The 12,634-nt window shown below is 38.5% G+C and overlaps 2 protein-coding genes and 1 pseudogene across 2 annotated transcripts; 1 reads left to right on the forward strand and 2 right to left on the reverse strand.

The window, feature by feature from the left end:
• The first annotated feature begins 364 nt into the window (after positions 1 to 364).
• Positions 365 to 1,814, forward strand: LOC142164932 (uncharacterized). The gene has a single exon (XM_075223614.1). It carries the CDS (start codon positions 485 to 487, stop codon positions 1,658 to 1,660), a length of 1,176 nt encoding a protein of 391 aa, XP_075079715.1. The 5' UTR covers positions 365 to 484; the 3' UTR covers positions 1,661 to 1,814.
• A 129-nt stretch (positions 1,815 to 1,943) lies between these two features.
• LOC142165449 (uncharacterized) lies at positions 1,944 to 5,129 on the reverse strand (annotated as a pseudogene).
• Positions 5,130 to 10,365: 5,236 nt separating this feature from the next.
• LOC142164789 (uncharacterized) lies at positions 10,366 to 11,618 on the reverse strand. The gene is made up of 2 exons (XM_075223394.1): positions 10,843 to 11,618; positions 10,366 to 10,745 (listed from the first exon to the last, which is right to left on the reverse strand). The coding sequence occupies exons 1-2, from the start codon at positions 11,090 to 11,092 to the stop codon at positions 10,366 to 10,368; spliced, it is 630 nt and encodes a 209-aa protein (XP_075079495.1). The 5' UTR covers positions 11,093 to 11,618.
• Between the last annotated feature and the right edge of the window lie 1,016 nt (positions 11,619 to 12,634).

The following is a 12,634-nucleotide window of genomic DNA, read 5'->3' on the forward strand; positions in this document are numbered from 1 at the left end:
ATAATAGCATAACGCGTACTAGTAATAATTGGACGAAGTAAAATCTTGAATGGAATAAAGTTTTAAATTCTTGGACAAGTAAAGTTTCCTTATTTTACTAATCAAACAATAGAAAAAACATTATTAATTCTCTGCAACATACGGGCACTTTAGTGTTTTGGAATTACTCCATTTCTATGCAAAAACCAACCATAGAGAGGAGAGATTGATATATCATATCTAGTAACTTTCTACGTGTCATATAACTTAAATTATACTAGTAACTTGTGTACTTACCCGCGCTTCGCGCAATTGTGAAAAAATTTAAAATATGATTGAATATTAATGTCATAATTTTATAGTAAGAGAATTAGATGCAAATTCATAACACAAAACGGGAATAGGTCTTAGTTTTGCTGTGAGGGAATTCGAATCCCACACGGCTTGGGTTTAAGTTTTGCTATGCAAAGCTTCTATAAATAAATGCGAATGAGTTTGGTTGATTATGAGATTCTCTCCTTTTGTAGCTAAACCTCCCATTCACGACATGGATACAGTGAAACAGGAAGCAGAAAAGCTAAGAGAAATCCTAGCCCAAGACCTCCGCGGCCGGAAATTTTTCAATAAGTTGGAGATTGAACAGAAACGCCTAAAAAGAGTTCGCGAAGAGGAACAACGTGAAGCCGAAGCAAAAGCCCTACGTAAAAAGCAATTATTAGAACAGAAGAGGAATTCTACCGTTAATAAATCCGACATACAATGCCTGAAGATCAAACCAGAAGAATATGCATCATCTTCTTCATCAGCCTCCCTTCCGCGAGAAGAAGTTCTTCGCCGCCTAAGGTTTTTAAAACAACCGGTGACTTTATTCGGAGAAGTTGAGGCGGCAAGGCTTGATAGGTTGAATTTTGTATTGAAAGCTGGATTGTTTGAAATTGATGATAGTGATATGACTGAGGGGCAAACCAATGACTTTTTGAGATCTATTCTGGAATTGAAGAAGCGACAGTCAGGGATGACGCTGAGTGAAATTAAGAAGCGCAAGACCACAACAGATCAGGATAAAGACGATGATGAAGATTTGAAGAGGATGAAAACAAATTTTGAGGAATTGTGTGATGAGGATAAGATTTTGGTGTTCTTCAAAAGGCTAATGAATGAGTGGAATGAGGAGATTGATGATAACATCACTAGTCCTAATCAAGCAGATCAAAACCAGAGGGTAGCTACATGTATGGAATGTGCTAGGGACTTGAATCCATTATTCGAGCTGTGCAGGAAAAAGTTACTTGCTGAGGACATAAGGCAAGCACTAATTATGATAGTTGAATGCTGTAGGAAGAGGGAATATTCAGCTGCAATGGATCGATATATTCAGATATCAATTGGCAATGCGCCTTGGCCTATTGGTGTGACTATGGTTGGTATTCACGAACGTTCAGCTCGCGAGAAGATTCACACGAATAATGTTAGTGCTGCTCATATCATGAACAATGAGACAACTAGGAAATACCTGTACTCAGTTAAAAGACTGGTGACATTCTGTCAACGACGCTACCCAACAGTGCCATCCAAATCTGTGGAGTTCAATAGCCTTGCTAATGGCAGTGACTTGCACTCTCTGCGTGCTGCACAAGAGGCAAGGCTTTCAATTAGCTGTTGTATGAAAGAAATAATATAAGGATCACGGAATCTTAATTGTGTTAATATTTGTATCCTAGTGTTCCAAGCTTGAATCAAGACCAAAATGTTCCTTTAACAGGAGCATATAAGTGACAGTCATAAATCGAAGCAAAATCTTTTACAGTAACTCTTATTTTAGGCATGGACAACGAAGGATTAAGAATAAGAAACACACAGTCTTGAGGAAATCATAAACATAAGCCTATTTTAGATATATCAACTATAGCTAAGGATTAAAATAGACAGAATATATCAATGAGGATTGACATAGATGACGGAATACTAAGTACTTTTCTCTTTATAATTTTCATTGCTCACTCTCAAAAGGAATAAAGTACAACATCAACTACAGATACAAAATTTTGGACCAGTTGGAAAAAATGTTAGCTAAATATTGAACCAATGATGAAGATAAAAGAAAGCTTCATTGGATATTTTTTTATATTATGTGCCAACCTAGCCGAGAAGGGGCTTTGGGTCGTCCTTATACAAGACATTTTCAAAAGAAAGCATTCTTCAAGAATGTCCTTTCGTCAGCCTCCAATCATCTCAGAAGAGAAGTCAAAGCTCAGAGGAATTGAGTCTGGCTCGGCCCCTCCTTAGTGACTTTGGTCTGGAAAGGAATATGGATTCGTGCAACCACGAATCCTAATTTTCATTTTTCTAAAGCAAACCATACATGGTCTCCAACCGTCTTTATCTCAAACTCATCAACCAACAACAGAAATATTACCACCAGCTGGCAGCTGCTAATAATTCCAGAGTTAAGCTTAACAACATTGCCAGAGAACAACTTTAGTTTTGTGTTTGCTCATGTCGCCTCTGACAAAATATCCTCCTCATATCGCAAAACTCCCATGTTACAGAGAACTCATTGGTTTCCAGCTTTTTTCTTCGTCATGGCTTTTCGCTTTGCTTCCCTAAGAGCCATCCTCTTCTCTTCCCTGCAAAAACGTTGAAGACAAGAATAGGTTATATGATCTGAAATTAACTCTGTTCCATTAGCACATCAGTGTTTACCAACTCGTTATCGTGGAACTAAAGAACTTTACCTAGCTTTTGCAATTTCCTCTCTGGGTGGGGGTTTCTTCTTTTCCCTCCTTTTTGGTTGCCACCGATTGGATTTCTGCCCTCCCATTTTTAGTTACACCGCCGTTTTGTCCAACACCTTTTTTATCCGAATGCTTTTGGACATTTTCATTCAATTTCCCATTCTCTTTTACAATGCCTTTTTGCTCTAAATGCTTGTCATCCCCTTCAGCATTCTGTAGGTCAATGGTATCAGCACCTTGTATTTCTTCAGACTGAGCCGACGATTTTGCAGCAGACTTGGAATTGCTCATTTTTTTTCAACTGAGGGGGAAAAAGGACATATGGGGCAAAATGTTCTCAGCAACTTCAATGCAGAAATGTTTATAATATTTTATTTATTTACAGCCACATGTGTCAGTCACAATTTATTTTTCCGTCCCAGAAACCATAATCACTTCTTCTACTCCTATCTTTTATAAGTAGAAAATCCATAATCATTTCAATTTCCACAAGCTTAATGAAATATTAAGCTTGTCTTGTCCAAGTTGTGCACATGAGGATAGAATCGCCTTGTCTTGTCCAAGGATGTGTGGAAGCGGTACCGCCTAAAGCGAATAAATCTGGGATTAAAACAGCTCTAATTAGTTGTAGAATCAAACAACCTTTCAAGTAAATGCACATAACTGACACAAGCTATACCCAGGCCTCCCAAAATCAAGACCACATGGCACAAGTTTAACATCTCTCTTCTTGAGTGCATAGTCTATAACTGCATAAGTAGAAATTGACATGCATACAAACACTTAGAAGAAAGGTACCCTTTTTTTTGAAGATTCATTTAGAAACATAAGTTTATAAAAATACCTCGTCAACCATAATGGAGCAGGTAGAATACACTATGTATCCACCTGATTTTGAGTTGGCATCAACCATGTCAATTGCTGCAAGTATCAGTTCCTGCAAATGAAAATTGACAGATGAAAAAGGTTTCTCAAAAGCAAGTAGGCAAAAACAATATGTGAAACGGGGGAATATAAGAAAAAAATACATTATGGAGCAAAATTAACAAGATGGACTTTCCAACACCCTCCTGCTTTGGGAGGACCAACACCCTCCTGCTTTCGGAGGGTGCAGATAACAACACACGCAAAAATAAAGGCAACTAGAATTGCAAAATCCGTGCCCCTATACAACAAATAAGATCAATGAAATCAATTATTAGAAACAAAGAAGATAATGTTCGGTAACTTAAATCTCTCCAAAACTACAGAATTCCAGAAACCCGTATTTTCTAACAGCCCGAGAAGTCAGATGCTGGCAATATGCTTTATACGGGTTGTCTTATGAAGCATAACAAGCTCTCAAGCATACAACCAGTTCACTGAAATTTTCATGATTGCAAGTCTAGGAATATGGATGACACAAAATCGCCACATTTACACGTCAAACTCATTTATACCTTCTGCAGTTGTGAGCAGTTTTGTATATCAGCAGCGGTTTTGGAAGTTTTAACAGACTCGTCCTTGGAGATTACCTGCAGAACAAACGAAAATCATCTGATTAAATATGATTGCAGGCAAACATATACATCAAACATTACCACATACCCCAGTGCCACTGCAGGGAGCATCCAGCAAATCCTATCAGCAGTGTTCTGACCGAAGACTTTAGGCAGCTGAAATGATTCCCAGACAAGGTATTAGATCAGAGGACTTAACCATATATTATCACTATGTAAACCAAGAAACAGAGACACAAGGCCAGCAAAATCTGTCAAATTAGTGCCTATAGCTCAATGAAATTAGTATAGAGCTACTTCAGCCAACAAGAATGAGTGATCATTGCGGGGAAGAAGGTAGAACAACATTGTATGAGATATAAATATAAAAACAAAAATGCAGCAAGTTCTAAATGGTAGATTGCAAAATATCCTGGTTCTAACCTCTCTTCCATCATAGTTACAGACAATAGTGTTTGTTACCCCCATGCGATGTAAATTAGCAGTGAGCGATTTAAGTCTTGTCTCCTTCATCTCATTTGCATAAATAAAACTTGATTTTCCAAGGTGAAATATGTCAGTTCCATTCAGACAATGATTGAAATGGCAAATGATGTTAACCAACAATATAGAAGACAGTTTTACTTACAATTAACTTCAAAACCAGAACCAGGGAGAAGAGAGAAGTTAGAAAAAAATATCATGGCATATATTATTATGTCTCTAAAGCTTATGACAAACAACAGGCAGTATATAAGACACATCAGGAGAAGATGTTCATTCAATACAATCTATTTTTTTTAAACAAACAAAAACCTGAAGAAATTTCACTAGAGCAAGCAAACAGATTGACAGCACAGGTTAACGTAAACCAATGACTAAGAATGATGTACATGAAGTCACATATAGGAACATCTGCAGTAAGGTCACATATCATTCACATTAAATCAAAAGTGCAACTTAAAAAGGGAAAGAGTGCAGAGTCTAGACTAGTTTGAGATAGAAATTACCTCCACTAATCTTCAATCAGAAAATCATTGTATCCATAATATGAACCCAAGTCCCTTTTAAGTTGATCAACGTAATCCTTACGTGTCACACCTTCTTGCCTCAATGACTTAAAATTTGAAAGCACTCGAACAACTGCATTTATTTTTATTATATTTCAATAATAAAGTTACTTCTCGAAAGAAAAATAATTCAGAAAGGGAAGATGAAGGAAAAGAAACTCACTCTCTTTGAGAGATCCGGGGGTCTATGTGTTTCTTCTTCAAGCTCCTAAAAATACAATGACATATTTGTTGCGGAAGCCAAATGTATATAGTGTGAATAAGTCACAACTACTATACCAAAAATTATGACAGCCACCAAATAATAAATAAGACAATAAAACAACAATAAAGGAAACACCAGAATTTACGAGGTTCGGCTAATTTTGCCTACTCCTCGGACACAACCAATATTTTATTCCACTCCAAAAATACAAGTGAAATAATACTAAAGAGAGAAGATACAAATGCCTTAAACAGATGAGAAGGCAAATGAGAGGTGTGTCTCAATCCTAAACATTAGGCCTTCTTTTATAGGGGAAAAATCCCCTCCAAACTTAACTCCCAACCAATGTGGGACTTTGGCATTTTGCCAAACTTCAACAAATCTCCACCTTGGCAAAATTCCACATTTTCAATTCTCTCTCAATAACGAATTTTGGTTGTGTCTTCATCTTCAATCTTCAGTGTTCAACAATGTTGATCAAATCCAAACAATGTTGAAACTTGACCGCAGTCACCACCTTTGTCAGCATATCAGCAGGATTCTCTGTAGTATGAATTTTCTTCACCGTGACTCCACCTTCTTCTATGATTTCTCGTACGAAATGATACCGAACATCAATGTGCTTCGTCCTTGCATGATAAACTTGGTTCTTCGCTAATTGAATAGCACTTTGACTATCACAAAAAATTGTGATACCTTTTTGTTCAACACCAAGCTCCTTTAGCAATCTTTGAAGCCAAATTGCCTCTTTCACAGCATCTGTAATAGCCATGTACTCTGCCTCTGTTGTAGACAAAGCAACTGTTGACTGCAAAGTAGACTTCCAACTAACTGGTGCCTTTGCAAAAGTAAACACATAACCAGTAGTTGATCTTCGTTTGTCCATATCACCCGCAAAATCTGAGTCACAATATCCAACTACAGACTGATTGTCTTCCTGCTCAAAAACTAACCCGACATCTACAGTATTATGAATATACCGTAGAATCCACTTCACAGCTTGCCAATGCTCCTTCCCTGGATTGTGCATATATCTGCTAATAACTCCAACAGCTTGTGAAATGTCAGGCCTTGTGCAAACCATTGCATACATCAAGCTACCAACAACATTTGCGTATGGTACCTTTGACATATACTCTCGTTCAGCTTCATCCATTGGCGACATAGTAGTACTTAGCTTAAAATGGGAAGCAAGTGGAGTACTAACTGGCTTAGTCTTGTCATCTATGCCAAAACGTTGAAGTACTCTCTTCAAATATTCCTTTTGAGATAAACAAAGTTTCTTTGAACGTCTATCTCTAATTATCTCCATGCCAAGAATTTTCTTTGCCTCACCCAAATCCTTCATCTCGAACTCCTTCTTCAGTTGAATCTTCAACTTATCAATTTCTTCCAAATTCTTGGAAGCTATCAACATATCATCAACATATAGGAGAAGATATACAAAGGAACCATCTTTAAGCTTGTGCAAATACACACAATGATCGTATTTGCTTCTCTTGTACCCTTGCCGCAACATAAACTCGTCAAATCGCTTGTACCATTGTCTAGAAGATTGTTTCAATCCGTACAGCGATTTTTCAAGTTTGCACACCATATTTTCTTTTCCAGCAACTTTGAATCCTTCTGGCTGAGTCATGTAGATTTCCTCCTCCAAGTTTCCATGTAAAAACGCAGTTTTTACATCCATCTGAACTAGTTCCAAATCCAATTGTGCTACCAAAGCCAACATAATTCTAATGGAGGAATGTTTTACAACTGGAGAAAACACTTCATTGTAATCAATTCCCTCCTTTTGAGCATATCCTTTGGCCACCAATCTTGCTTTGTAGCGAACATCTAATTGGTTAGGAAATCCTTCTTTCTTTGCAAATACCCATTTGCACCCAATTGTTTTCTTTCCCTTCGGGAGATTGGCCAATCTCCATGTATGATTCTGATGAAGGGACTGTATTTCATCATTCATGGCAATCCTCCACTTATCTTCTTCTGAACTTTGGACAGCGTCTTTATAAGTAGTAGGAACATCATCAGCTACAATTGAGGTTGCACAAGCAACCGTCTCTATGAGACGAACAGGTTTCGTTATTGTTCTTTTTGGCCTGCTGGTTGCTATTGATTCAAGTTGTTGTTGAGATTCCTGAGTTGGAATCTCCTCTACTGGCTCTCCTTCCAGAGGGTAATCTTCATTTGTTTCCTCCTCTGCTTCTTGTGTAGGAAAAATAAATTTTCCCTCAAACTCCACCTGCTTAGAAGCACCTTCATTTTGTTTGGTATCTTCTGTTACCTTATTTACCATAGCAAATTCATCAAAGGTAACATCTCTGCTGAATATTACTTTCTTTGTCATCGGACACCATAAGCGATATCCTTTGACTCCAGAAGTAATTCCCATAAAAATAGCCTTCTTTGCCGTTGGATCCAATTTTGACTCCGTCACATGATAATATGCAGTTGAGCCAAACACGTGCAAAGAGTTATAATCTACAGCAGGTTTTCCGTACCATTTTTCAAATGGTGTTTTGCCATCAATAGCAGCAGATGGTAGACGATTAATGAGGTGGCATGCATATGTAATTGCCTCAGCCCAAAATTCTTTGCCCAAGCCAGCATTGGACAACATACACCGTACCTTCTCCAGCAAGGTCCGGTTCATACGTTCTGCCACTCCATTCTGTTGTGGTGTATGTCTAACAGTGAAGTGTCGGATGATGCCATCATTTTCACAGACTTTATTGAAATGATCATTTTTGTATTCACCTCCATTGTCTGTGCGAATACACTTGATTCTCCTGCCTGTCTGATTCTCCACCATCGTCTTCCATTTGAGAAAAATTCCCAACACTTCATCTTTGCTCTTCATTGTATACACCCATACTCTTCGGGAAAAATCATCAACAAAGGTTACAAAATAGTGCTTCCCACCCAATGAAGGTGTTTTGGAAGGACCCCAAACATCAGAGTGTACATAATCCAAAATGCCTTTAGTATTATGGATCGTTGTACCAAATTTAACCCTTGTCTGTTTCCCTTTAACACAATGCTCACAAAACTCCAAGTTGCAAGCCTTTACTCCTTTTAACAATCCTTGATCTGATAGAGTTTTCAAGGATTTTCCTCCAGCATGTCCCAAGCGCATGTGCCATAGCTTGGTTGCTTCTGCCTCTTTGTCGTCACTGGATGTTACTGTCGCTGTCCCAATAACTGTACTGCCACGATAGCGATACATATTATTATTCTTCCGATTAGCCTTCATTACCACTAGTGCACCGGAGCATACTCTCATCACTCCATTTTCTGCAATGATTTTGAACCCTTTTGATTCTAGGGCTCCCACAGAGATGAGATTCTTCTTCAAATCCGGTACATATCGAACATCTATCAATGTTCTGATCATTCCATCATGGTTCCTTAATCGTATTGAACCAATGCCATATGAGGTAAGAGGGTTGTTATCCGCTGTGTGGATGACTCCATATTCTCCTTCTTGAAATTCCACGAACCAGTCCCTGTTGGGACACATATGATAGCTACAAGCCGAGTCCATCAACCATATGTCTGATGATGTTGATGACTCTGTTGTAACTAATGAGAAGTCTGAATCATCACAATCAGCTACATTTGAATCCATAATAGCCTTTCCATTGTTATGTTTGGCCTTATTCTTCAACTTCGGACAGTCTTTCTTCCATTGCCCTTTTTCTCGACAAAAGGCACATTCATCTTTGCTGGGTCTGGATCTTGACTTGGATCTTCCCTTCTTTGTCCTCGTTTGATTTTGAGGACGACCCCTCACAAACAGTGCTTCTCCTTCTCCGCCCTTCTGTTTTTCTCGCTTTCTTTGTTCATAGCTGTACAAAGCCGAACAAACTTCTCTGAGAGAAATTTCGTCATTTCCATGGAGTAGAGTAGTTTCAAGGTGCTCGTACTCATCAGGAAGTGACGCCAACAACATTAAGGCCAAGTCACCATCATCATAAGTTGTATCCATATTTTGCAAATCTGTGACCAACTTATTGAAACTGGTGATATGTTCATTCATCGTGGTACCAGGAACATAGGTGAAGTGAAACAGTCTCTTCTTCATGTACAATTTATTTTGACTGTTTTTCTTCAAAAATTTATCCTCCAGTGCTTTCCATAATTTACTTGCAGAAGTTTCCTTTGTGTATGGATATTTCTGCTCTCTAGCAAGGTAGGATCGAATGGTACCGCAAGCAACACGGTTGATAATTCTCCAATCTTCTTCTCCAATAACATCTGGTTTCTTTTCTTCAATGGCCAGATCTAGCCCTTGTTGAAAAAGGACATCTAGAACCTCGCCTTGCCACATCCCAAAATGTCCGGACCCGTCAAAAATTTCTACCGCAAATTTCGCATTTGACACAATTCTTGTCATAAGCGAAGATGCCAATGATGACGTATTGTTGACACTTGATGTAGATTCTTCTTGTTTATTGTCCCCCATATTTGACACAAATATTATTTAATAGCTGACGACACAAATCAAGATTATTTCCTTTCTGATGTAGAAGATCAGACTAAGCTGCAACTACAGAGCATACTCAGACAGAACCTTGACTCAGTTACCAAGATAAATCTTTTCTGATGTGGAAGATCAGACTATGCTGCAACCACAGAGCATACTTAGACAGTACCTTGGCTCTGATACCAATTGTTGCGGAAGCCAAATGTATATAGTGTGAATAAGTCACAACTACTATACCAAAAATTATGACAGCCACCAAATAATAAATAAGACAATAAAACAACAATAAAGGAAACACCAGAATTTACGAGGTTCGGCTAATTTTGCCTACTCCTCGGACACAACCAATATTTTATTCCACTCCAAAAATACAAGTGAAATAATACTAAAGAGAGAAGATACAAATGCCTTAAACAGATGAGAAGGCAAATGAGAGGTGTGTCTCAATCCTAAACATTAGGCCTTCTTTTATAGGGGAAAAATCCCCTCCAAACTTAACTCCCAACCAATGTGGGACTTTGGCATTTTGCCAAACTTCAACAATATTTACTTTTCCCTGCATAAGTGTCAAATCTCTAATCAAGAAGTTGAACATTAAGCAAACCTCAGTAGTTGGCAGTCTGAACTCATCAGCTTCTTCTTTAATATTGAGCTTCAGTTCTGCTTCAGCGTCCTCCACTTCTCTTTCCCTTTCCTCATCAATAGCTTTTGACTTCCTTATAAGATCAGTGTCATCTGCATCTGAATCAGAATTTACATCCGAATCTGAATTAACATCTGAACCATCGTCTGCAACATAAATGCCAAAACAAAGAAGAATGACTAGTGAGTCATAAATCTTGGCGGATGGCTAAAATTACAATGTGGATGCACTAAGTCACAATACCGTCACTGCTTGCTAATATATCAGCAGCAAAGAGGTCATCCACGTCAGAAGACATATCAGAGTCCGCGTTCATTTCCTGTTGTTCTTCATCACGAAGACCTCCATCATCGTCTTCAAAATCCCCATCCGTACCTTCATCTTCACTAAAAAGATCCTCCTTTTCTAGTGGCTTAGGAGGCAAAGGTTCCTTCTTTTGCTTCTTGGTAGGGGGTTTCCCTCCCGCTATCTTGCCGAGTTTGGGACCAGCCATTTAAGCTACAATGCAACAAAAATTGGCAACATCAAGCCACCCTTAATTTCCGAATTTGTATCGATTTCCATGAGCACAAAATTTAAAGAATCATAAAAGACAAAGAAATCTTCTCCCTTGAGCTACCAAACTAGTCCATCCGCTAGTTAGCACTCTCTTAGTTTCATCACAACAAACAACAACTCCGGGATCAAACACAAACTTTAATCCCCAAATTTCAACAAACTTTCCAATTAAAACTTTACATGAAACCTTCCTTTAAAAACTTGCCCCTTGTTGGTATAAAACCTTCCTAATTTACATCCAGAACTTGTACCACAAAGAAAAATCCTTTTCTATAATCTATAGTAGTAGTTAAATATTATTACTACACGTTAGCAACGCTGCAGCAGTGAGCACCAAACTGCGCGTGACTCACCAAAGGCTTTTGCAGTTAGTTAAATTTTCTTATTAAAACGAAAACTAGAACACAGTCACAAATTCAAGCCAATAAAAGTCACTTCCAAAAGGCATTTAGAGTGGAAGATGAACGTACGTACGCTTTAATTTGATATGGTGCAGAGACGGGGAGGAGGGAAGCGGCCGAGTGTGGGAATTAATTTGGGTAACTATACGCTATTTGAAACTTTATTATACTTAATATCCATGTTTAGCTAATTACCCGGCATAACTAAGTTTTGTTTATAAAATATATACAATCCATCTTAAAAGGCTCCCAAATCCATTATTTGTGCCTTCAATCTAGGGGTGGCAATGGGGCGGGGCGGGGCGGGTTTACTCTTATGCGGGTGCGAGGCGGGGCGGGTTGTGGATCTAATGCGGGGCAACTTTGAATTTTATTTTTTTTGAAACAAAGCAATCATTTTGTCATGACCCTAAACCCAGACCTGATCGTGATGGCGCTTCTCGTGAAGATAAGGCCAGCCGACACATTCCCTTCCAATCTTAAGCAATAAAATAATAAGTATTAAGTCATAAACATGATAAAATCTCAAAAATAAGCCAGTTAACAGTATAATCTGCGGAAAAACAAACCCAACACAGCCTGATACCGGGGTGTCACTAGTCATGAGCATCTACTAAGGTCCGAATACAACTAGAGTCAAAAATGTACTAAATACAGTCTAATGAAATCGAGAGGGAGAAAAGCAGTGCAGCGAACGTCGGGCAGCTACCTTGTTAAACTCCGATGACTCTGCCTCTAAGCAACCAATACCCGCTACCGGGTTCAGAAATACCTGAATCTGCACACAAGGTGGAGGGAGTAAAGTGAGTACTTCCAACTCAGTGAGTAATAAAAACAAATGAAGACCGAGTGATAGGAAATCACGAAGAGTACATCAACATGCTGTATAGAAGCAGTACAAAACCAGTAAGAAAGCAATGAAGCTGTGAAATCTCTTAAGCACCTTAGCTCAGTTTAAACTTCTTCAAAAATGGCTTTTCAACAGTTAAGCAATTGAATGCAAGCAATTAGAACCGATAAGCATAGAAGATCCGCCCCTCGGGCACAATTACACAATTAAACAGGTACGTGACAGG

Source organism: Nicotiana tabacum, chromosome 10 (assembly GCF_000715075.1).
Source record: "Nicotiana tabacum cultivar K326 chromosome 10, ASM71507v2, whole genome shotgun sequence".
Lineage (NCBI taxonomy): Eukaryota > Viridiplantae > Streptophyta > Magnoliopsida > Solanales > Solanaceae > Nicotiana > Nicotiana tabacum.

What these genes read in the sequence shown, in the direction of transcription:
- LOC142164932 (XM_075223614.1), top strand. Translation starts at nt 485, where the DNA reads ATGAGATTCTCTCCTTTTGTAGCTAAACCTCCCATTCACGACATGGAT.
- LOC142164789 (XM_075223394.1), bottom strand. Translation starts at nt 11,092, where the DNA reads ATGGCTGGTCCCAAACTCGGCAAGATAGCGGGAGGGAAACCCCCTACC. An exon ending in TATATTAGCAAGCAGTGACG is followed by an intron (nt 10,746 to 10,842) that starts GTATTGTGACTT and finishes TTTATGTTGCAG; the next exon opens with ACGATGGTTCAGATGTTAAT.